General features: G+C 38.8%; 1 protein-coding gene across 1 annotated transcript in view; it reads right to left on the bottom strand.

Moving 5' to 3' along the window:
- Nucleotides 1-978: 978 nt before the first annotated feature.
- Nucleotides 979-26,583, bottom strand: part of LOC140532937 (U3 small nucleolar RNA-associated protein 14 homolog C-like) — a 33,886-nt gene continuing 8,281 nt past the window's right edge. The window contains 2 exon segments of the mRNA XM_072652097.1: nt 979-2,786; nt 2,789-3,523. Coding sequence (XP_072508198.1) covers nt 1,243-2,786; nt 2,789-3,485 — 2,241 coding nt within the window. The 5' untranslated portion in view covers nt 3,486-3,523 and the 3' untranslated portion in view covers nt 979-1,242.

Below are 26,583 nucleotides of genomic sequence, written 5' to 3'. Positions count from 1 at the left end.
CAAAAAAGATTTAGAATGTTATCCTTGAAGCATTATGACCCCATTTTGCAGATTGCAGAAACCTATTTCCTGAGGAAGGAAGTGAGTTATCCTAAGTCATCCAGGTAGTAAAAGACAGAACTGCAAGTTTAATCCAGATCTTCAGACTCTTGTCAGAGATTCCCAACCTGGCCCTCCCAGGTAGTGTGAGAAGCTTATCAAAGGGGTATGAGAAATATGTGGTAAATAACTATATTATCAAATAAAAGTACTCCCAAAGTAGTAGTGATTATGAAAAAAAATCTGTGAATTAGAGAGAATTGGTGAGGAGATGGGGAAAAAGTGGAAAAAAGGGGGAAGCTTTCTAGTGCATCTGGAAAATGTGAAAAACAAAGAAAAACATAATTCCTATTGGCCAAAAACAAATGAAATGAGGAATGGATACAAAACCTTTTTCACAAAGAGCCAGAAAAAATTGGCAACAACCCAGTGAAAAATGAGCTAATCAATCACTGAAATAACCATTAACTTAAAAGTTATTTCTAATAAATGAAGTTACAAAACTTTTGGTGTACCTGTGAAGAAGCATATTTCAATCTTAAAATATACTTATAAGGCTTTAATTCCCTTAAGGGTTCTCAGTCAAAATCTTAGTAAGATCCAAAGCAAGGTACAAACTGGAGGCTGAATGATATGTGGGTACCTCTTTCAAAAACCACACTATGAATAAAAACTGTTGGTTGACAAGAAATAGAATTAAGGTTCTTGCTAATTTATTTGATTGTGTTCTGGTAAATATTTAATACTTTTACAGTAAAAAAAAAATTATGTACCAAATAAAGTTTTCTTTAGGAAAAATTAATCTCTTTATGTTATTTCTTATGCAAATATGCAAGATACACTCTAGAATTTATTTCCTTTCATACTGAATAGAGTGTCTAGGAAAATTTACTAAAAGTCATGAGACACAGGGATTGAAAAAGATTGGAACTCCCTTGCTTTAAGCCCAGTATTTTTCTTTTATTTAATTGTAAAGTCTGCTTTATTTCTGTTAGGTGACATCACCGGCTACATGTTGGGTTAGCTTCATGCTTTAACAGCTGGGGACTAAGGAGAAATATGGAGTTCTCCCTGCCCTGGAGGAACAAAAGTGCAAGCTCAAGCACATGACCTAGGGTGCTTCCTTTAATAGTCTTCTGGAACTGAACCCGCTGGCTGCTAGAGTTTCCTTCACAGGACTGAATGGCTTAAATGCAGCAGTTATTAGTCCACATCCACCACCTTTATGGGCTCAATGATGTGGCCCTGCTTGACCACAACTCTAGGAGCTGTCATTTCTTGGAAAGCCCTGGGTGTGTTCCAAGTAGAACCTACAGGGGTCTGGATAGTCCTTTCAAACTGACGGGGGTGGCTGAAGAGGAATGGAAGCACATTCACCTTATGGGCAGCAGCCTGGATGTTACGCATTTCACTGAAGATCACATTTGGCGAGCTCTTGCTTTTCCCAGGGGGACCATCAGGGGCTTTGATGAGATGCCTTCGTCTCTTCCTGGTCCTCTTCTTGAGGTCTGGGCCCCCCCACTTCCCCCAGCCAGGCAGGCTCAGGGTCACAGCCTTGGGCCAGCTTCCTTCCTTAGCTTCCCGCTTCTCCTTCAGGAAGTCAGCAAAGATGTCGTCACCAGCAAAGGCCTCTTTGATTATCTGCTTTTGGTCGGCCACCTCAGCATCAAAGTCTTCCTCTTCGATCATAGTGGGAAGAGACAAAGCACTTGCCTTGTGGGATTTCACAGTGAAGCTGGCCTGCAGGTCAATCATCTCTTTTTTTGACTTTGGGGAACTCCTCTGCTCAGCTGGACTCCCCAGAGACTGCTGTGGTCGCCTTTCTGCTTGAGATTTAAGAAGTCCCTGTTCTTGGGTACATTCTTCCATTCCTAGACTCTCTGTCTCCTCCAGTGTTTGTACTCTCATTGGCGTTTTTCTGGGCAAGGGTTCCTCCTCATATTGGACCAGCCCCTCTCCCTGGACAGGCTTCCTGGGGGCTGTGGTAGCTGGCCTCTCACTGTGCATTCTGTCTTGCCTTGCCTTCTTTTTGATTTTCTCAGGGAGGGATCTTAGGTCAGCCAACAACATGCCCTCATGCTCTTGTCTTCTAGATTCTTTTGTCCCCTGTGACTGGGACTTTGGGAGGATGCCCACTCTCTTCCTTAGGGCCCTCTTCTTTTCAAGTTCTTGGAGCAGAGGCTCATCCTCTGCTATGATCGTTTCTTCTTTCTCACCCTCAGGCCCTTCCCTGGAAACATCCTTGGAAGGTTTCTGTGGGCCCTTTGGAGTCTTGGACACCTCTGCAAGAGAGCAGCAATTTCTCTGCATCCAGGGATTCAGACTCTCTGTCCCCAGCTGCACTTCATTCACCACCTGAGGAAGGAGTCGGCACTCGTCTGCATCTTCCTCTTGCTCGCTGTCAGATGGCATTTGAGGTTTCTGGGTCAGTTCTTTGTTCCTGGCCAGCTGTTCCTGGACTTCTTTACGGGTCTTCTGGTCATGCTTGGCCATGGCAGCCCTGGCCCATCTCCCCTTGCTCTGGTGACTGAGGCTCATTCGCTCCTCCATTCTGGCCACTTCTCTCTTCTCCAGATCTTCTAATGAGGCAGGAGGACTGACTGTCCCTTTGAATGACCTGAGGACTTCCTTGGCTTTCTTTTTCCTTAGCACTTGGTGAAACTTTTTGCTTTTGATTTTCTTCTGTCTTCGAGCCCTGGCCTCAAAGTAAGATTGCAGGGCCCGGGCTTTCTGCAGCTCTGCCCGGCCGCATCCAGGCTCATGGCTTTGAGGGAGGCCTTCTCCTCTGGGGTTAGTGAAGGAGCCCTCAGTGTCTCCTGATTCTTATGAAGGAGGCTAAAAATTTCCTGCTCAAGGGGCGTTTGTGCCGTCCAGTCACCTTGTAGCTCCTCAATAGGGGCAGCTAGTACCTGTTTCTCTTGCAGGGGAAAAACTAGCTGTTGTGCTCTCCTGTTCTTCAGAACCGTGGTATCCCACCTGGTTAAAGCCCGGGAGATTTCACTGTATGCGGCTTCCCTATGGACCTGCTCAGTGTCCTCTCTGCTGAGCAGGAACTCCGCACTCTTCTTATTTCTGACTTTCTTCAGCTGTCTTTTCACTTTGACCAATGAGGAAGAAGGCTTGATGTGTTCAAGCAGTTCTGAAAGGGTCAGCTTTTCCTCTGTCCCTGCAGTGCTAATGTTGAACTCCAAAACCTGCAGACCAGCCTCAGACCGCTCAGTCCATCTCTGCCTCCTCTTTCCATCCAGGTCACTGATTGCCTCTAGCAGCCGTAGATGCTGTCTCTCTCCATCGCTGTCGTCCTCATCCTCACTGGCACTTATGGGACAACTGTCCAGAAAATCCACTACTTCTTCCCCTTGGTGCAATGCCAGAAGGCTGCTCTGCACAGCCAACATCCTGCTCATCTTGGCAGGCAGCTGGTCATTCCTTATGCAGGCCACCATCCAGTGATCTTTTCACAATACCACATTTCCTCTCAGCCCTACAGAGAACAAAAATGAAACAATTAATGTTATAGAAGTATTCTGAGGGAAAAATCAGCATATAGCCCCAGACCTTATAATTCATTTTTTTTAAACTAAGTGGCAGAGAGCAGGGATACTCAGCCAGCAAAGGGTCAACTGGAAGAATTACAGGGAAGTTGGATCGTTTAGTAGAGTGGCATCAGACTCAAACAGAAACAGGGGCCACTAAACCATATACAAGGATCCCTGTGGGCTACAAATTGACTGTTTTACTGCGTTTTTATTTATTTTGATAAATATTTCCCAAGTACATTTTAATCTGGTTTGGGCTGTGCTCAGGAGTATTGTGGGCTGCATGCAACCTGTGGGCTGTATATATAACATCTGTGGTTTAGAATTGAGACAAATGAAAAACCTGAAAGACAGCTTCTGGGTAATTAATTATCAATTTACTAAGTAGACCAGCAGGCAATCAATAAATTGATTGTGAGTAGTTTCAGTAAACAAAGATACCAAGGGAAACCCTGAAATATCTTAAATTTCTTCTGAAAGGAGACTCCTCTGACAAGTGAAAATCAACCTGGATTGGTGAACACTTAATGAAGAGGTGGGATAAATGTTCTGGCTCTTCCTGCTGAGAACATAGTTTGATCATACAACTCAGCAGCATCAAGACATCTGAGCAAGGGGAAGCCATTTCCACCTGGACCTCTCTGGCTGGTTTTCTTTGTCATGATCTGGATCACCCTAAACTCTAAGGGAGGAGATCACGGGCAGGGGTACCTTTCTCCAGGGTAAGGGCTTGCATAGACTGGCTTCTGTTTGTGCTCAAAACAAAAATTAGGTCTCCTAGTTGGGTGGGGTCCTGAACAAAATTGACCAACAATTCCTTGAAGGTTAGAAGCAATCTCACCAATCAGCCATGTCCGTCCTTCAAGGACTGACTGACCTTACAGGAGTAAAAACGGAAAAGGATGGGTTGCCCTTAATAATTAGTTCTTGATAAAATTATAATATTAATTTCTCTCAGTACATTAAATTTTGCCTTGGGCTAGCTCAATTGGCACATAACTTCTTCATACTTTTATAATGATACAGAGAGCCTGGACACTGATGGATCACTAAGACATTACCATTTCCCAAGGAGCCTATGAAATGTCTTACTGGTAAGAGAGTGCCATCTAGTATTAGTCAGAGAAGATGGTATCAGGCAAATAGGAAAATATTCATTTTATGACATATAACTCAGGTTACCCAATGGCAAAAAGAAATAGAACTTTTGGTCGGTTATCTGAATGAATCTGTCTCCCACCATTTATTCTTTGCCTCCCTATATGCTCTCACAAGCTGTCAAGTCATTACTTATTTGGTGAGTAGAGTGAGAAGAATCATAATTTTGGCAGAAGTGATTTTGTTCACATCAGCCTGATAAGTATGTCAATTCTACATGCTGTTTTACCAGTGGAGCCTTGATTAACTATCATGAACATCTATGTTACAAAATGAGATTTCTAAAACAAAAACAAATCACTGTCCTAAAAAACACTGTTCTTAGAATTTATCTCAGTATCATAGGAGGAGACAGGACCCCTAAGACTGCACTAATCAGCAAGAAAATTAGTGGAAGAAGGTGGTATGGAAAAAAGCATGGAGCAAAGGAAGAGGAAGAAAGAAGGGGGTGGCTTGACTCCTAGGGACAGAAATTTTTCAAGCCTTTAAACTAAAAAAGGAGGTATAAAGTCAAGTGAAGAAGAGACAAATGAAAAGAGTAAGGACAGATGATATGGAGAAGGAAGAAGGTTACACAAGATGAACTTCAAAAGAAGTAATACCTCCCAATGTGTCACCCAAATGACCCCAGTGTTGAGTTTCTGTTTAACTATTAAGTACCTTTGAAGTGCTCACTCTGCAGTGCCCATGACGTGCAGGATACCTACTGAAAAATACAATAAGAGGACTCTGAGGAGGCCAAACAACATCCATGTATTTTATGCTAATTTTCTTATCAATAGGGGAACCTTTTTTCCTCCATCAACTCTGAGCTGTATTTTAGTGTTAAAGGTCTTCTTAAAATCTGTTGTTATTCCATCTAATCTGAGCAATAAATATGTCATTTTTGAGATTATATACTATTACTCCTTTCATCATCCTTTTATTGACTGTGAGAGGCTACTCCATTTATTTTAACAGATTCTTGCTCACAGTACTAAATGCAACAATCACCTGAAGTAATTCATCCATTCCTTTCCATTTAAGTTTCCTGACACACAACATGTAGATGTATAATCTTTCCATCTCCTGTCTGACCAAGTCCAACTTACTTTGATTCACAGATCTTACAATCCAGGTTCCTCTGCCCTACTGATCATTATAGCATTGCACTTTCTTTTCATTTTGCCACTCCACAACTGAGCTTCCTTTTGACTTCCGCACAGTAGTGTCATCCTTTCTAGAGCTACTGGTAATTGTCTTCTACTCTTCTCCAGTAATGTATCAGACATTTTCCTACCTGAAAGATTCATCTTATGGTATCATATCTTTTGTCATTTCAATACAGTCTTCTTGGCAAAGATACCAGAGCAGTTTGCCATTTCCTTCTTCAGTGGATCACCTTTTGTCAGAACTCTCCACTATGACCTGTCCATCCTGGGGTAAGCCTGCATGGTTTCATTGAGCTATACAAGAATCCTCTGCCACAATAAGGCATTGATCCAAAAGGGGAACTGAACCATACTAATAAAATATTACTGACAGGAAAACTCAAGTAATCAAGTCTTTCTTAACCCTTCATAAACTAGTGGAAATAATTCCCCTCATAGACTCTCATGACATTGAAGAAAACAGCACAAATCCCCAAGGGGAAATTCATATATCTAGATATCAGAGGGAGGGGCGATCTTGTGGTGCTGTTAAAATAGCCCTCTTGGCATCTGTTTTCCTCCTGAAATGTGGGTGTTAGTCATAATGTATTACCTAATATGTGTCTTTTAAAAATCTATCAAAGAGATAATATGCAAAGATGGCATAATAAATTATAATTAGAGTATGGGAGATAGTTGCTAGGATACGTTAAATTGAGTATAAGTCCAGTTTTGCTAAAGTCTGGCATGGACTAAAACCAGCCCGTCAATAAACATTTATTAAGCACCTATTGTGTGCCTGGCCCCTCCTGGCTCACTGCTTTGTTGCAGCAGAGGAGGTAGGTTGTATAGCTCAATGAAACTATGAGTTATGTCATGCAGGCTGACCCAAGATGGACAGGTCATAGTGGGAAGTTTTGATAAAAGGTAATACACTGGAGAAGGAAATAGCAAACTACTCCAGTATCTTAGCCAAAAAAACAACTTCATATACAGTAGTAAAATGATAATAGAGGGGGCAGAGCCAAGATGGCGGAGTAGAAAGACGCACATACACATAGCTCCGAACCCACAACCCACAGAACGGCTAGAGGGGACCAACCCACAGTGAATTCTGCACCCAGACGCCACGGAATATTGGAGCGAGGGAGATTTCTGTTCCAGAGGGACCTGCAAACCTCTCACGGGGGGTCCTTCACGCCGGCGCCGGGACTGGGAGCAGAGGGCAGCCCTGCAGCGGCCGCGACATCGTGAGGAAAAGATCCGAGCGGGATACGGGGACGGGATCTCCAGTGGCCACGCAGGTCCCTCCACCCACAGAGGGACCTGCAAACCTCTAGCAAAAGGTCCGTCGCGCTGCAGACGCGGAGCCCAGACCAGACCTGCGGCGGCCTCGGCACCAAGAGAAACAGACCCGAGCAGGCTTCAGGGACGGGATCTCCAGCAGCAGCACAAGCCCCTCCACCCACAGGTGACGGGGGTCGGTGAGAGAGTGTCTTTGGCGGGTCGAGAGGGGAGTGGGGTGCCCCCATGGCTCGGGCCCCCCCGGGAGGTAGAAGCTGAGAGGCGGCTGCAGACAGGGGCTCCCCAAGCGGGTGGGAGCCTGGATCCATTCTGGAAGGTCTGTGCATAAACCCCCTGAGGGAACTGAGCCTGAGAGGCGGCCCTGCTCCAACCTGACCACCTGAACATAATCTCATACTGAATAGCAGCCCTGCCCCCGCCAAAAGCCCTAAGGCGGGAAGCAGCATTTGAATCTCAGTCCCCAAATGCTGGCTGGGAGGACCAGGAGGTGAGGTGGGTGTGAGGAGAATATTCAGAGGTCAAGTCACTGGCTGGGGAGAATGCCCAGAAAAGGGAAAAGAAATAAAACTATCGAAGGCTACTTTCTGGGAGAACAGACATTTCCTCCCTTCCTTTCTGATGAGGAAGAACAATGCTTACCATCAGGCAAAGACACAGAAATCAAGGATTCTGTGTCCCAGCCCACCCAATGGGCTCAGGCCATGGAAGAGCTCAAAAAGAATTCTGAAAATCAAGTTAGAGAGGTGGAGGAAAAACTGGGAAGAGAAATGAGAGGGATGAAAGAGAAGCATGAAAAGCAGATCAGCTCCCTGCTAAAGGAGAACCAAAAAAATGTTGAAGAAATTAACACCTTGAAAACTAGCCTAACTCAATTGGCAAAAGAGGTTCAAAAAGCCAATGAGGAGAAGAATGCTTTCAAAAGCAGAATTAGCCAAATGGAAAAGGAGATTCAAAAGCTCACTGAAGAAAATAGTTCTTTCAAAACTAGAATGGCACAGATGGACGCTAAGGACTTTGTGAGAAAGCAAGATATCACAGAACATAGCGAGAAGATTGGAAAAATGGAAGATAATGTGAAATATCTTATTGGAAAAACAACTGACCTGGAAAATAGATTCAGGAGAGACAATGTAAAAATTCTGGGACTACCTGAAAACCATGATCAAAAGAAGAGCCTAGACATCATCTTCCATGAAATTATCAAGGAAAACTGCCCTGAGATTCTAGAACCAGAGGGCAAAATAAATATTCAAGGAATCCACAGAACACCGCATGAAAGAGATCCAAAAAGAGAAACTCCTAGGAACATTGTGGCCAAATTCCAGAATTCCCAGGTGAAAGAGAAAATATTGCAAGCAGCTAGAAAGAAACAATTCAAGTATTGTGGAAATACAATCAGGATAACACAAGATCTAGCACCCTCTACATTAAGGGATCGAAGGGAATGGAATAGGATATTCCAGAAGTCAAAGGAACTAGGACTAAAACCAAGAATCACCTACCCAGCAAAACTGAGTATAATACTTCAGGAGAAAAAATGGTCTTTCAATGAAATAGAGGATTTTCAAATTTTCTTGATGAAAAGACCAGAGCTGAAAAGAAAATTTGACTTTCAAACACAAGAATGAAGAGAACCATGAAAAGGTGAACAGCAAAGAGAAGTCATAAGGGACTTACTAAAGTTGAACTGTTTACATTCCTACATGGAAAGACAATATTTGTAACTCTTGAAACATTTCAGTATCTGGGTACTGGGTGGGAGTACACACACACACACATGCACACACGCACACATACATAGAGACAGAGTGCACAGAGTGAATTGAAGAGGATGGGATCATATCTTAAAAAAAAAAATGAAATCAAGCAGTGAGAGAGAAATATTGGGAGGAGAAAGGGAGAAATTGAATGGGGCAATTATCTCTCATAAAAGAGGCAAGCAAAAGACCTATTAGTGGAGGGATAAAGAGGGGAGGCGAGAGAAAAACATGAGGTCTACTCTCATCACATTCCACTAAAGGAAAGAATAAAATGCACACTCATTTTGATAGGAAAACCTATCTCACAATACAGGAGAGTGGGGGACAAGGGCACAAGCAGGGTGGGGGGGAGGATAGAGGGGAGGGCATGGGGAGGAGAATGCAATCCGAGGTCGACACTCATGGGGAGAGAAAGGATCATAAGAGAATAGAAGTAATGGGGGACAGGATAGGATGGAGGGAAATATAGTTAGTCCTATACAACACAACTAGTATGGAAATCATTTGCAAAACTACACAGATTTGGCCTATATTGAATTGCTTGTCTTCCAAAGGGAAGGGGTGGAGAGGGAGGGAGCTAAAGGAGTTGGAACTCAAAGTGTTAGGATCAACTGTAATGTTCTTACCACTAGGAAATAAGAAATACAGGTTAAGGGGTCAAGAAAGCTATCTGGCCCTACAGGACAAAAGAGAAGACGGAGACAAGGGCAGAGAGGGAGGATAGAAGAGAGAGCAGATTGGTCACAGGGGCAATTAGAATGCTTGGGTTTGGGGGGAGGAGGGGATAAAAGGGGAGAAAATTTGTAACCCAAAATTTTGTGAAAATAAATGTTAAAAGTTAAATTAAAAAAAAAATGACTCTAAACAAATTCTAGAGCAGCAGGAGCCACAAAATGACAGAGTGAAAGAGATTTTCAACCCAAGGAAATGTGGAAGGCTGACAAGAAAGGTCTATCAAACCAGGCACAGAGTGCAACCCTGTGTGGGCTCTGCAGCATGGCAGGGACAGGACCCAGAACAGGAGTCAGGGAGCCACTGGCAGCAGCAGTTCCAAGATTGCTCAATCCACAAATGCCAAAGACAGCTTCAAAAATCAGTGAGAAAGCTCTTTCACCCAGGAGAAGGGAACATGGTCTGGACCAGCAGAAGCAGTCACTGCACTGGCAGCGTCAATTTTTGGTGCCCTCAGTCTACAGTCCCTGAGGGAACTGAGCAGCTGATCTGGATCTCAGCCCTGAGTGGCTTTCCTGGGTTGAAGAAGAATTCTGACGTGGTGGAGCTGGAGGCAGCTGTGGAGTGGAAATTCTACTCACAGATTCTGGGCAGAACAGAGTGGATGTTCACAGGCAACAGCACAGGCCAGGAGTGGAGTAAACTCCTCTCCATTGATTGTGCCACCTTAGAGGAACTGAGAACTTACAGGTCCCTAGAGTACACCCTCCTCTTGACAAAGGACTCAAAAGTCAAGTAACTGGCTGGGAAAATGCCCTAAAAAGGGAAAAAAAATAAGACTATAGAAGTCTACTTTCTTGGTGAACAGGTATTTTCCTCCATCGTTTCACATGAGGAAGAACAATGCATACCAAAAGAGGAAGTCAAACCTTCTGCATCCAAAAACCTCCAAAATAAATATGCAATGGTCTCAGGTCATGGAAGAGCTCAAAAGGGATTTTGAAAATTAAGTAAGAGCAGTGGAGGAAAAATTGGGAAGAGAAATGAAAGCGATGCAAGAAAAACATGAAAAGCGAATCAACAGCTTGCTAAAGGAGACTCAAAAAAATGCTTAAGAAAATAACACCTTTAAAAATAGGCTAACTCAACTGGCAAAAGAAGTCCAAAAAGCCAATGAGGAGAAGAATGCTTTAAAAAGCAGAATTAGCCAAATGGAAAAGGAAGAGACAGATTAAAAATTATGGGACTACCTGAAAGCCGTGATCAAAAAAAGAGCCTAGACATCATCTTTCATGAAACTATCAAGGAAAACTGCCCTAATATTCTAGAACCAGAGGGCAAAATAAATATTTAATCTACTCTTTGCCTCTTGAAAGAGATCCAAAAAGAGAAACTCTAGGAACATTGTGGCCAAATTTCAGAGCTCCCAGGTCAAGGAGAAAATATTACAAGCAGTCAGGAAGAAATAATTCGAGTATTGTGGAAATACAATCAGGATAACACAAAATCTAGCAGCTTCTACATTAAGGGATTCCAGAAATCAAACGAACTACGACTAAAACCAAGAATCACCTACCCAGCAAAACTGACTATAATACTTCAGGGGAAAAAGTGGTCTTTCAATGAAATAGAGGACTTTCAAGCATTCTTGATGAAAAGACCAGAGCTGAAAAGAAAATTTGACTTTCAAACACAAGAATCAAGAGAAGCATGAAAAGGTAAAGAGCAAAGAGAAGTCATAAGGGACTTACTAAAGTTGAACTGTTTACATTCCTACATGGAAAGATGATATTTCTAACTCTTGAAAGATTTCTCAGTATCTGGGTAGTTGAAGGGATTACACACACACACACACACACACACACACACACACACACACACACACACACACACACACACACACACACACACACCCCCCCCCCCAAGGTGAGTTGAATAGGAAGGGATCACATCTAAAAAAAAATAAAATTAAGGAGAGAGGACTATACTGGGAGGAGAAAGGGAGAAATGGAATGGGGCAAATTTTCTCTCATAAAAGAGGCAAGAAAAAGCTTTTTCAATGGAGGGGAAAAGGGGGGAGGTGAGAGTGAAAAAGTGAAGCTTACTTTCATCACATTTGGCTCAAGGAAGGAATAACATGCACACTCAATTTGGTATGAAAACCTATCTTATACTACAGGAAAGTAGGGGAGAAGGGGAAAAGCAGAGTGAGGGGATGATGGAAGGGACAGCAAATGAAAAAAAGGGAGCAATTAGAAGTAAACACTCTTGGGGAGGGACAAAGTCAAAAGAGAGAATAGAAGAAATGGGGGGCAGGACAGGATGGAGGGAAATATAGTTAGTCTTACACAACACAACTATTATGAAAGTCATTTGCAAAACTACACATATATAGCGTATATTGAATTGCTTGCCTTCTCAGTGGGGATGGGTGGGAAGGGAAGAAGGAAGAGAAGTTGGAACTCAAAGTTTTAGGAAAAAATGTTGAGAATTGTTTTTGTGTATGACTGGGAAATAAGGCATACAGGTAATGGGGTACAGAAATTTATCTTGCCCCACAAGACAAGAGAGAAGATGGGGATAAGGGAAAGGAGGGGTGTTAGAAAGGAGGGTATACTGGTGGAAGGAGTAATCAGAATGCAAGGCATTTTGAGGTGGCGGGAAGAAAGAGATGGGGAGAAAATTTGGAACTCAAAATTTTGTGGAAATGAATGTGGAAAACTTTAAATAAAAAAAAAGAAAAGGAATTTAAGATACATAATAAAGTTCAAAATAATGATCTCATCCAAATACTTTAATTAAAGTGGAAGGATCTAAATGTGCCAAGGGAGTGAAATCAACTCATTCAATATGAAAAAATTACATTTGTATGAAATGGTAAAATGTACATTAACTGAGGCATCATCATAAAATTCTGTCTCTTTGGTCATGGTCTTAGGAGTTCTACAGAAAATATACATATGCCTTATATATTACAAATTATATCCAATTGACTAAAACAGCCTGTGTATAAGTAAAATAATGGATGAGACTGAGATGCCAAGATTAAACTAAACTAGATTAGTGACAGAAGCCTAGTATGCAGTTTCAATGTAATTAAATTGATGATTTAATGTGTTTTTTAGCCCAGAATCATTTTAAGAGGTTCCGTATCGCAGCACAGAAATGGATGTGCACTCATCCAAGTTGTAGAGGAATAAGAGCATGTAATATTTTGGAGTCCTCTTGGCAAAGTAATCCATTCTCATCAATCTTTGCTCTATGGGAGAAAATAAAGCAGAGCTATTTCTCATCCAATCATTCATATACATTATTTAATATAAGAGAACAATCACAGTCCTCATTAATATATTAACCTATGGCCCAAGATAGCTTTGCAGTAAACAGCATGAGAACACCTCACAATAGATGTTCCGTCTCTTCATTAGTGGAAGTGGCGAGGGCTTTCTAGGGGCATCCTCTAGCTTTAATATACCAGCAATGTGCTATGTCGAGGTAGTGGTACTTGGTAGCACCTGCCATGGAATTCATATTAATCTTAAACATTTTCCTCTGGAATAAGGCTGTAAGGTGCCAATTCTGGTGGGCTAGGTAGCAAGCATAGAGAAACTTATAAGTTACAAATCCTAGATTTTCTTGTTGTGTTATTGTTCTTTCTTTTTTTTTTTTAAAGAAACTTCTACATTCTAGGCAATTAGCAGGAAATCATGAAATTATAAAGTCTACAGTTAATCATATTAACTAGATAATAAACTCTGCAAACGCAGGTACTCCCTTTACTATGTCTAATAAATAATAATGAACGTTTATATACGTTATATAGGACTATCTCATCTGAAGCTTCTAACAATCCTGTAAGGCAGGTTCTGGGGATGTTATGATTTCCATTTTATAGTTAAGAAAACTGACCATCAGAGGTAGTCATTTGCCTGGGTCACAAAGTGACAGAAGAGGGATTTGGACCTAAGTCTGTCCAATAAACTACATGGCCTCTCAAATAGTATCAAATGAGGGACCAACGAATAAAGAAAAACATCGGTTAGCTAACTGGCTAATCTGAAATGGTTATCTAGTTTATTCCTCTTAATAAGAGCAAGTGTCCCAATCCTAGTAGTATTAAGAAATCCTACAACTAAAAAGGACTTGTAAATATTCAACCCTGTTGCTTTCAGTAGTACTACACCAAATGTATCCCATGTGGAAGAGACACTATGCTATCTTTAGGTTCTTACAGAAAAAACGATTCCAAACCCTTCTTCAGTATTACATTATGTTAGAAATAACTTTCTTACCAAGAATTCCAGCTGGCCATGAGTGAATTTACAAAAAAAGATTTTTATCTCACACCATTTTCTGATGGGTGACTTGGCCTCCAGCCCTTGCAAAGAAGAGCCAGGCCTAAGCACACCTTAACATAGCCACAAAAGTCCTTTTACAATTCATCCAGATTCGAATTTCACACCTTGAACCCCACTGGCCAGCATTCCAGCATCACTAAATCCCACCCCCTTATGACATCTTCTTATTTCCATATTTCAATCCCCCCTCCCTTCTTATCTTCATTTACATTCTTCTTTTTTTCATAATGCAAATGCCAAGTCAAAAAGAATGACCTCAGTCCCCTCTCCTTTCGTCTGCATCAGATAGGCTAAGAGAGGAATTTTCAATTGCTAAGCTGTGACTTTGAAGATTTCAGCAGAGGATATCTATGATAAAAGTCCCATTATAATGCATCTAATCCTCATCCTTTGTGAATGAGACATGATTGGGCAATTCTTTTGTCATACAGGGAAAGCCTTCTCAGAACAAAGAAAAGTAGTAGCTATGCTGATTTTCGGAGGGCCAACAGCCCCCACTAAATAAGCAGTTATGTTGGTGACATTACCCATCAGTATGAATTATAATTTCTATGGAAACAAAATTCAATCATACCTTACACATTATAACCCTCATTGTCAGGAATCCTTTCTTAAATCTGCCCCAAGTCCTTCCTTTTGCAATGTAAGTCTATTTCCCTAGCAGAGACAAAGAACAGCTGGCTACCATGCTTAGACTAACAATCTCTTACATGTAGTATCTTAGTCTTTTAGTCTCAGTGTTTCTAGATCCTTTATCTTTTTTTGCCACTATTTTCCAAAAAACAAGCTTCTTTTACATTGGATTATTTTAAGGTAATTAAATTTATTACACAACTGATTTTTATAATTTTTAAGCCTGTAATTTAAATTCAAAGTTAGCACAAAGAGATCTGACACATGCAAATGTTGGAATTGTGCCTTAAATGAATCACTGAAATAGATATATAAATTCAAAATCGTTGTGTAAATATTCACTTGAGTAAAATTGGCATCATTTTCATTATTTATTTTGAAAATAATCAAGAAATTACGGTTCAAATCTTGGCTGTGCAGACTACAATCTGTTGGGTCTTTGGTAACATCATTTACCTTTTCTCTAGGTCTCAGTTTCCTCATCTGTAAAAGGAAAGAGTTATACTACATGGTCTGTAAAGTCCCTTCTAGTTCCAAATCCTATTGATTTCTGACTTGGCTTATTTTCCAGAATTCAATCTTGATAGTGATCTCTGGCTCAGCCCCATTTTTACTAAAAAGTGTTTGTTTTCACAGTCCTACCAAATGCATAGTACTGAAATGCTCATTCTTGAATTATCATGGTAAAACCTAGGTATCAGGAAAGTCAAGTATATCCCTACATTTATAAGTGAGTAACTTTAGCATGGCACAATCCAGCAATTATCATCAGTCAAACAAAGACAGGACAGAAAGCAAAGTAAATTCACCTTGTTATATGGTTACCGCTTGAGCACTAATGAAGATTGCACTATAAATGACAACGTAATGGGCCAGCTTCTGCAGTCTATAAGAAGGCAAATGGACAGCAGGATCACACCCAATACCAGTAAGTGTTCCCAAGGTGAGGGCAACTTTCATCTCCATGCTGAATCTCACCAAACAGGAAGAATTACTTTCCTTGGCAACAGATAGATTAATTGTATAAATTACACAAAGGAAATGCAAAGTTCCATAATGCAAGACATTGATTAATGATGCTCTCCAGATTTATTGTTGCATATTTTTAAACCAAGGCTATTTAAAACAAAACTAATTTAAAAGCTGGTATTTAGGCAACACTTGATTATTGCTTAAGATTTACTCTTATGCTAACAAGAAAATTATTCTGACTACATTTTTCTAGTGTCAAGGTCAAAGGATGAACAACTAATAAAGTGACTGGTCAGGTTGTAAGTACTCTGAGGTTGTTCTTTATGTTCCTGTTTCTTTGTCTCTTTAATTGTTTTCCATTATTCTTGAGGATGTTCTTGAAGTCTTCACTAGAACCAGATATTTCATTGTTTTAAATAAATGGATGTTTTCTATTTGCTTATGCAAATACGTTTTCATCTGCCAGGGAACTCCCCCTCTTCCCTGGGAGATCTCAATTATGATGCAATCACAATTGTCAATGAATTAATAAACAAATCTTAGAAAACTGCCAAAAGCATACAGAGAATCACTTACTTACCCAGAATCACACAGCTATTTAGTGTCAAAGGTAAAATCTGAACTCAGGTCTTCCTGGCAGCAAACCCAGCACTCTATCCACTATACCACAAACAGATCTTAAGTTTCAAATATTAAGAAAAATTCCTTTTCTGTATACTAAGAAAAATTCCTTTTCTCCATATATATAAATTAAGACCCTGCTAAAATTCCCCCCCCCAAGATTTTAAATATGTCTCTGTGAATCACTGAGCAAAGTATGCAACTCAAAAGCATGGGATCTCACACAGACAGAAAAGGACCACAGAATTTCACCAGTGCTATGGCAGAGTTTGTAATCTAAATCACCAGAGCACAAATGCTCAATCTAATCTTATACTTACTCCAATTCCAAAGGGGTTTTTTATTCCCATTAATAGGCAGTCTGGAGGAGACAAATGCTCATAACAAACAGCAAAATGCAGCAGATGCACAATCTATATGATTCAAAAAGCACATCACAGGTCATGAGGAGCAAATGTCTATCAAGCAATAAGGAATCTGATGAACCCTCAATTCCTATAGCATAAACAGTACTCAAGAATGTTCGGAAATCAAAAGCTGAGAAATAATTTTTATGGCGAGTATCTCTGATAAAGGCCTTATTTCTCTAATGTGTAGAGAACTAGGTCAAATTTCTAAGAATATAAGTCATTCCCCACCTGATAAATGGCCAAAGGATATTAACAGGCAGTTTTCAGGCAAAGTAATCAAAGCTCTCTATAGTCATATGAAAAACTGCTCTAAATCATTACTGATTAGAGAAATTCAAATTAAAACAACCCTGGAGTACTACCTCACACCTACCAGATTGGCTAATATAACAGAAAAGGAAAATGATAACTATTGGAGAGATACAGAAAAACTGAAATGCTAACCTATGCCCCAAAGAAAAAGTGTGTATACCCTTTGATTCAGTAATACTACTACTAGGTTTTATATCTTAAAGAGATAAAAAAAACAAAAAGGAAAAGGACCTACATGTACAAAAATATTTATAGCAGCTCTTTTTGTAATGGCAAAGAAACTGGAAATAGAAGGGCTGTCCCTCAATTGGGGAATAGCTGAACAAGTTGAAGCAAATGATTTTAATGGAATATATTATTGGTCTATGTGTGGGATACAGCGACCCTTACTCAAATTAAATTCAGATGCTTCTCAAGGTAGAAGGCAAAAAGGAATTTATCACAATCTCATGAGAAGGGCACTTCCCGTAAGACCATGGGTGGTGTCAGCAAGCGAGTGCCCCTGAGCAGATCTGAGTACAGAATTATATAGTCTCTAACGTGGAAGCCCACTAGCCTCTCTTCCCATTGGCTGGGAATCCAGGCATGCAGTCTAAGTGCAGGAATCTACCCCAGAGACAAAGAACACAGAAAGGATCGTTGCTCACCAATGAGGGTTTTGTTACCAAGTATGGAACTTAAGGGAAGAATGCTGATGTGACTGGCATAAGGGGTGGTGAAGGGGAAGGGCACACCAGGGTTCTCCTCCATCTTGGAGTATTTTATTTGCCTAAGGGAGACAGTTATTTTAGCTTTGGCAGGAAGGGTGGGGATTTCACTCACTCTATAAGAAAGGATGAGCAGAATGATTTCAGAAAAACCTAGAAAGACTTAGCAGAACCAGAACACTACATAGTAACAGAAATACTGTGCAATGACCTACTGTGAATGATTTAGCCATTCTTAGCAATACAATGATCCACAACAAATCCAAAGTATTCATGATGAAAAATGCTTTCCATAACCAGAGAAAAAACTGATGGAGTCTGAACACAAATTGAAGCATACTATTTCTCACTTTCTTTTTTTCATGGTGGTTTTTTTCCCCCCTTTTGGTCTGTGTCTTCTTTTACAATATGATTAATACAGAAGTTTGTTTTGCATGACTGTACATGTATAGCCTATATCAAACAGCTTACGGGCAATGCAGTAATGAGGAAGGAGGAAAAAAGAGGATTTGGAGCTCAAAATTTTAAAAAATGAATGTTAAAAATTGCTTTTACATGTAATTGGGGAAAAAATTAAATATTATTTTGAAAAAAAGATTGCCCTGATATCATGTGTCTTTTCTAGGCTCCTGTCCAGAGAAGATAGACAAAAATGTAATGTAAGTACTGGGGTTGCAGACTTGGAGCATCTACACTACCTGTCTAACTAGCATTAACTAGTAACCCACATGATCTCTCTCAGTCTCCTTTTCCACAACTGGACTATGTAATCTTCAAGATTCCTTCTAGCTCCAAAATGTTATAATCCTTTAATTCTAGAGTATGCTAAATTGACTTACAGTATAGTACCAATGATGTACTGAATGTACTCCTGATAAACTGTTCATGGGAAATAAACTACATAGATAGAAATATATGCATATAAATAAATAGCCCACTATGAATAAAAAGCAGGCCCACAATCATACATGGCATTCAGACAGACAGTAAAAAATATAACCCAAGAAATGCAAAGTCAAATCATCTCATATGACTAAGAGAAAAAGGCAAGATTTAGATCAAAAAGGGGAAATGTACCTGGAAAAAGAGCATCAGAATCCTGTAACCCCTGGCATTTAGTTCAGAGGGTGTTATCATTAAAATGGCAAAGTGTCTAGATGGAACATGAAATATCTAATGAAAATTAATGATACGTCTGAGTTTCAGCCAAAATCAGACATTATTCCACCGTATTCAACTGGACAAGAGCTGACAGAAGTGGGATCTGAGCCAGGGGACAAAGACTTTGCTTGAACTTTGGTAATAGTGACTGAGATGAATAACCATAAAGAGAGCCATGACATTAATAAAGTTGGGATCAATGACACAGACAAATCTAATTTAAAGATCATAGCCTCAGCTGGGAAGCTTAAGGAAGCCTGTTGTTTTTTTAAAAAAAATTATGTGAGTCAGGGTGCTTACTGGTATGAAATACAATTGGCTTTTAGAAAGAAAATAGTGAATATCACAATATGCAATTAGTTATCACATTTCTGTTTCTGTCTTCTACAAGGGTTGTGAACACAGATCTGTGATCAAGAGACATGTCCTTTCCCAAATGATGGATGGTGTGAAATGATGAGTAGACCCATTCAACCTCTGTTAAGCAGTAGAGCAAGACCCTTCTACTTCTATTAAGCAGAGGAGCTAAGACCCTTCTGAGCAAGTTCAGGGCAAGGTTTTATGACATACACTGTTCAGGGAAATGTTTTTCTGATATAAGAGCTGAGTAATACACTGCCACTTAGTGCTAGCCTATTTCTGTAAAGAGAATCTCATTCCAAACCTCACTCCATCTACTATCAAAACAATTAATCTGGAAAACAAATTGAGGGCATATAATTTAAGAATCATCTATCAGACTTCCTGAAAACCATGAAAAAGAATAAAACAATGCAAAAAACCCACCTGAATACTTAAAAAAAATCAGAACGAAGGACTTCCCCTATCAATTAAAACCAGAAAGCAAAATGAAAATCTAATTAGGCATTTCCTGAAAGAAACCCTAAAAATGAGAACTCCAAGGAATGTCAAAGCCAAAATCCTGGGTTTCCAAGTCAAGAAAAAAAAAAAGTACTGCAGGTAGTCAAAAAGAAAGTTCAAATTCCAAGGAACTACACATGGTAAGGATCATAGAAGACTGAGCTTCTACTACTACAAAGAAGAGATCATAGGAGCTGTTATTCCAAAAGGCAAAAGATAATGGCTTGAAACCAAGAACAACTCACTTGGCAAGAATGAATATAATCCTACAAGGAGTGGAAAGGACCTCTAATGGAATAGAAGTCTTTCAAGCAGTCCTGATGAAAAACCCACAACTGAGTAGAAACTTTGACATGCAAAATCAAGAGAAACTGGGAAAAGTAAATAGATGACAGCAACTGGAAGGATTTATATAAGAGGAAAGGAAGGGAATAAGCATTCATACAGCACCTACTACACATTATCACTATGCTAAGCAGTTTACAAATATTACCTCATACGATCCTCACAACAGCCATAGGAAGTAGATGTTGTTACTATCACCATTTTACAGTTGAGGAAACTGAGGCAAACTGTAATTAAGTGACTTGGCCAGGGTCACACAGCTAATAAATGTCTGAGGTTGAAATGAACTCTGTTCCTCTTGACACTGGGTTCAGCACTTTATTCACTGCACTAGGACCTAGTGATAAAATGCTTACATTCTACTGCAGAAGAGGAAAGGAGAGTCCCTCCAGAACTCTAATGTCTTCAAAAGGTGGTTTTGTTCAGTTTTGATAGTCATAAGAACGAGAAGGGGAAAAAGTAGACTAAAGAAGAAAGGTAAAAGAAGGTAGTGGAATTTACATCCTTCACAATGAAGGTATACAGCAAGAGGGACCTACCCATATGGAAGAAGGAGCAAGGGGTAGCAAGCATCAAGTAAAGTCCACCCTTATCTGAGGTGGACAAAGGAAGGTTTTACACACACACACACACGCACACACACACACACACACACACACACACACACACACACACACACACACACACACACACACACACACACACACACACACACACACGATGTAAAAATACATTAACCTCAACAGGGAAACATCCATGAATCAGGAAAAGGGGAGTTAAGAAGGATGCCAGACCTATAGAAGGAATAGCCTAAAGCAAAACCAACTCCAACTTCAAAGAATCATGAAAAAGAAGTACGAAGAAAGGAAAGAGAGGTAAGAACCTATAATCCAAATCTGGGCAAGGGGAAGGAAAGAGGGGTATTGGAGAAGAGGCAGACTGTTCCTTCTTCTTCCACCCCTTTCTTCCTCTTTGTAATGAGGTAGGCAGGAAATAGAGGAAAAAATATAAGGGGATATTATGAAGAGACATATACAATTAACAATCATAACTGTAAATGGGAATGGTATGAAATCACTCAAAAAACAGAAAAGGATCGCAGAATGAATTAGAAAGCAGAATCCAACAATTTGTTTTCACAAAAAACATACTTGAAACATAAACATTTACATAGTTAAAGGACTAGAGAAAAATCTACTATGCTTGAGTTGAACTAAAAACAAGAGGTTTTTTTTTTTTTTAAATCAAGGATAGCAATCATGATATCAGGCAAAATAAGAGCAAAAATAGGTTTGATTAAGAGAGATTAACAGGAAAATAATATTATGATTACAGGTACCACAGACAATAAATTAATATTCACTTTTAATACATATATACCACATGGCATAGCACCTCATTATATAAGGGAAAAAATTAATCAAACTACAAGAAACTGAAATAGTTGGGGATTTCAATGTACAACTCTCACAATGAATAAAAAGAAAAACAAGAAATAAGTTTAAAAAATTAAAAGAATTATGGAAAAGTTAGATATATATCTGAAGAATACCAAATAGGAACAAAAAATGGAATATATGTATCACTCATCTGTGCATGACATTTTTACAAAAACTGAACATTTGCTGGGACATGAAAGCTTCAAAAACAAATGCAAAAAAGCAGAAATATTAAACACATTCTTTACTGACTATAATACAATGAAAATTCTAATATTAAAGATCCTTTGAAGAAATAATTGAAATTTAAATGGAGACTAAATAATTTAATTCTAAACTTGTTCAAAGAACAAATCACAGAAAGAATGCATAATTTCTTCAAAGACAACAATAAGACAACATACCAAGACTTCTAAGATAAGGATGAAGGAATACTTAGGGTAAAATTAGTATCTTTAACTGATTTCACCAACAAAAAAGGTAAAGAACTGATCAACAAATTGGGCATGCAACTAAAATAACTTGAAAAACAGCAAATCAAAAAAATTAAATGTCAATGTTGAAATTCCATTTGAAATAACTACAGAATATGTAAAATATCTGGGAATCTACCTACCAAGATACACACAGAACTATATAACTATAACTACAAAACACTTTATAGGAATATAGATCTAATATTAGTTGTCCATGACTAGGCAATGCCATGGACATTATATTATACCATATATATTATCATATAACATTATATTATTATATTGTCCATATTATATATGGACAATAATATTACAAATTACAATTTATAAATCAATTATAATTGTAATTACAATTAAAAATCAACTGGGGAAAATCTTTGCAGCAAGTTTCTCTGAGAAAGATCTGATATCCAAGTTATATAATGTAAGATATGATTGAATTTTGTTTCAACAGAAATTATAATTCACACTGGTGGCTAATGTCCGAGACAAAACTGCTTGTAGAGGGCAGTGGGGGATGTTGACTGCCTGAAAATCAGCATATCTACTACTTTGTTCTGAGAAGGCCTTTTCCTATATATCAAAAGAACTGCCAGGCCAGGTCTCATTCAGAAAGAATGACGATGAGGTCCATTAACCCAGACTGGGTCCTAAATGGGACTTTTGTCAATTCTCTTAGCAACTGAGGAAAAGCCTTTCTCATGCTATCTGATGCAGACAAATGAGGAGGAAACTAGAAGCATTTTTGACCTTTCCTTTATAAAGTATAAAGAGAAATGAAGGTGAGAAGAGAAGGGGGAATTGAAATGTGGAAATGAGAAGATGTAATCAAGGGGTGGGGGTTTAGTGAACCCTGGAATGCTGACCAACGGAGAGCAAGACTGGAAATTCGTATCTGGATGAATTATAAAAGGACTTCTGTAACTATCTAATGGTGCATTTGCATCTCACTTTTCTTCACAAGGGCTTAAAGGTCAAGTCACCCATCAGATAATAACATGAAATAAAAATCTTTTTTACGTTCACTCGTGGCCAGGTAGAATTCTTGGTAAGACAGTTATTTCTAACAACAGGAAACTGACTCAAATATATAAGAACAAGAATCATGTACAATAGAAAAATGTTCAAAGACTAGGAACAAGCAGTTCTCAAAGGGAAAAATCCAAGCTACCAAGAGCCATATGAAAAAATGCTCTGAGTCACTTAAAAGAAATGTAAATTATTGGTAAAGATAACAAAAAGGAAAGTTCAGGACCAATGAAAATTGTGGTCTTTAAGGGAGTTAAAGTTCCACTTGTTAAGAAGAACTTGAAGAAGGCCATAGAGAAGTAGGTCAAGATAAGATTAGCCGGGGACTTGAAGATGATAAAGATATAATACTTAATAGGGGGACAGACATGATAAGGACAAGTTATGAAAATAGAACATATAATCTGTAAGTAGAATGTGGTACACCTAAGCACCTCTCAAAGCTAGATTTATAACAAAAATTAATGTGAATGGAACAAATAATTCCAATGGAATGAAGGATATACAGAGAAGAATAGTGATGGCAAAATGGAAAAATTCTTATAGTACTGAATGAAGTTAGACTTCAAGAATTAGCATAGTCTAATGATGTCCAAAAAAAATATAAAGTTGCCACATCTTTCAGAAGGGCACACATACAGCAAGTAATTTTAACAGATTTCAAACTTGTTGGAACCAACAACCTTCTACTCATGTTAACATTTTAATGACATTCTCATAATGCAAAGGCTATACATTAAGAGTTTTAGTTGGTATATATAACTTGGACATTTGTAAGAGTATATTTAACATATGTACAATCCAATGGGAAGAAAAATGAAGCATAACTTTTTCCCTCTTATCAAGGGACTATCATTTAAACATAAACTCAGAGAATTTCAAATGGAATTCAGGTTTTATAAGATGAAAACATGACAGGAAATGTCATTTTGCCATGAAATACTGTTTCAGAAATCTAATTTCTCAAGAAGAAAAATTATAAATGACTTGCTTTAGTGGAAGAGCTTTTAAAATAGCAGGTACAACAATGTTCCTAATTTTGTTTAATTTTTGAAGATTACCAGTAATAATCAAAAAAAGTGTGTTTGAGATTGTTTTTATACCTATATTTACAAAAATGGAGTGAAGGCGTAGGATAGATTTGTTTTCAGGCAGCTCCTTTTGTGTTACATGAAACATAGTAAATATCTGTTTACTGTAAATATTTACAGTCTTTGTTCTGATAAACTAAGAATTTGAGTTTAAGTGAAAAAAACAAAGAAATTCATGTGTGGATGTTATTCTGAAATTCAAGTTAGGAGTAAAATGTAAATAAAATATGGAAAGCATCCTCAAAAACCCCAAAGATGACCAAAAAAATGATAATTGTTGAAGGTACTATTGTAGGACACTGCAGTTAATTGCTCTTCTGGGTTATTTTTTAAAATGTTTTACTGATCCTTTCTAAAAAATCACCCCTCCTTATCAGTTCATGTCACTTAAGTTCAGTTAAATAAAGCAAATCACAATGTTGGCCATCTCTGAAAATGCATGCCTCATTTCAAACCCATATAGTTGCTTTTCTGTTTAGATTGCAAGAGTTCTGACCTGGGGTCCATGAACTTTTAAAAAACATTTAGATCACTGTGTTTCAACAGAATTGATTTCCTTTGTAATTCTATGTATTTTATTTCATATATTTAAAAATATCATTCAGAGAAGGGCTCTGTAGGCTTCACCTGATGACTAAAGAGGTCCAGGTAAAGAGTCTTTAGAGGCATGGTGGAGCTGCTTTACTTTCAATTCTCTCGAATCAAAATTGGTCACTGTACTGATTAGAATTCCTAAGTTTTTTCCAATTTTTCTCCTCATCATGTAAAAATGTTCCCCTTATTCTTCTTAACTTCACTCAATACCAATTTATGTCTTTCCAAATTTCTCTGAATATTCTGTATTTGTCTTTTTTTATGGTGCAGTAATATTCTTTTATATTCATATACCACAATTTGTTCTGCCATTTACCAGTTAATGGGCATTCACTCTTCCTCCAGTTCCTTATTACTACAAAAGGGAGCAGTATAAATACTTACGGAATTATCAGACCTTTCCCTAACACTTTCATCTCCTAGTTGTATCACCAGGTCAAAGACAATGCATCATCTAGTGACGTTACTGTGAGTTGTTTTACAGAAGGATTAGACCAATTTATGGCTCTACTAATGGTGCATTGGTGTACAGTCTTCTCATCGCCTTCCCAACCATTGGCTACTTTCATCTTTTGTCATCTTTTCCAATGGGTGTGAGATGTAATCTGAGAGTTGCTTTAGTAAGCATTTCTTCAAAGGAGTTTTCCTCCTTTTTTTTTCTGGTTTTCAGGTGTTTGGATATATAAGGTTACTGGAGGACAGACTAAGATGGCAGAAGGTTTTGTGTATTTTATTATTATATTATAAAAACAATTTCATTATATTATAATAATATATCATTATGGTAGTATTATATTTAGTATTATGTAAGATTCAAATCCTCAAGGAATTTACATAGGAAACATATCAGGACACAATCTACTGGATCTTTCCATCTGACTTAATGAAGATTATAAGACTTACAAAGAAAAAATACCTCAGTAAAAACACAGAAAGAATTCCAAATGTCTAGACTAAGAATGGGTACATAGTAGCCTCCTTGAAGCCCTCTGGAATCAGTTCTCTTCAGTTTTTTAAAAATAGTTTTAAGGTTTGTGGCCCACAGTATATACAGATTTGCTTCCATGGTGTAATAGTAATAGCTGATATATAATTAGTACCGCTAGACTTGGGAAGCACTCTACATATCTGTTCTCATTTGATGATTAGTCAAAGTTGAGATCCCTGGTTTTGGAGCCTGGGCTGAGTAAAAAGGCTTTGCTGAATGGTCTGAGGTTCTTAACTCCAAGGAAGCCTCAGGCAATGGTACCAACTTTTTGCCTCCTCCCATATTTTCCCACTTGCTGACTCTAACCATTGATTTTTTTTTTTAATGAGCAGTCAGTCAGTGAGTAAACATTTATTGAGCAACTACCATGTGGCAGTCACTGAGCTAAACACTAGGGATACAAAAAAAGTTAAAAGACAATCCTTGCCCTTAAGGAGCTCACAATCTAATGGGGTAGACAATAAATATAGATAAGCTATATGAAGGAAAAATAGGAAATAATTTAAGGTGGGAAGGCATTAGAATTAATAAGGGTCGTGAAAGGCTTCTGTAGAAAATAGGATTTTAGTTGAGACTTAAAGGAAGCCAGTAGGTGGAGATGAGAAAGAAGTGCATTTCAGACATGGAAGATACCCAGACAGAATGCTCAGAGCCAGGAGGCCAGTGTCATTTCACTGAAGAGTACAAGTTTGGGAGTAAGGTGTAAGAAGACTGGGAGGTGACAGGGAGCCACTAGAGTTTGTTGAGAGATGACATCATCAGACTTACACTTTAGGAAAAAGACTTTTGTGGCTGAACAGAGGATGGATTGGAGTGGGGAGAAATCTGGGACAGGCAGACCCACTAGCAGGCAATTGCAATAGTCCAGAATAATCCATGCATGACGTGATTAGGGCCTGCACTAGAGTGGTACCAAGGTCAGAGGAGAGGAGGTATATTTGAGAGATATTGCAAAGGAGGCCTGGACAACAGATGGAATAAGG

This window comes from Notamacropus eugenii, chromosome 3, assembly GCF_028372415.1.
Source record: "Notamacropus eugenii isolate mMacEug1 chromosome 3, mMacEug1.pri_v2, whole genome shotgun sequence".
NCBI classification, from domain to species: domain Eukaryota; kingdom Metazoa; phylum Chordata; class Mammalia; order Diprotodontia; family Macropodidae; genus Notamacropus; species Notamacropus eugenii.
This window is presented reverse-complemented; position numbering and strand designations above follow the sequence as displayed.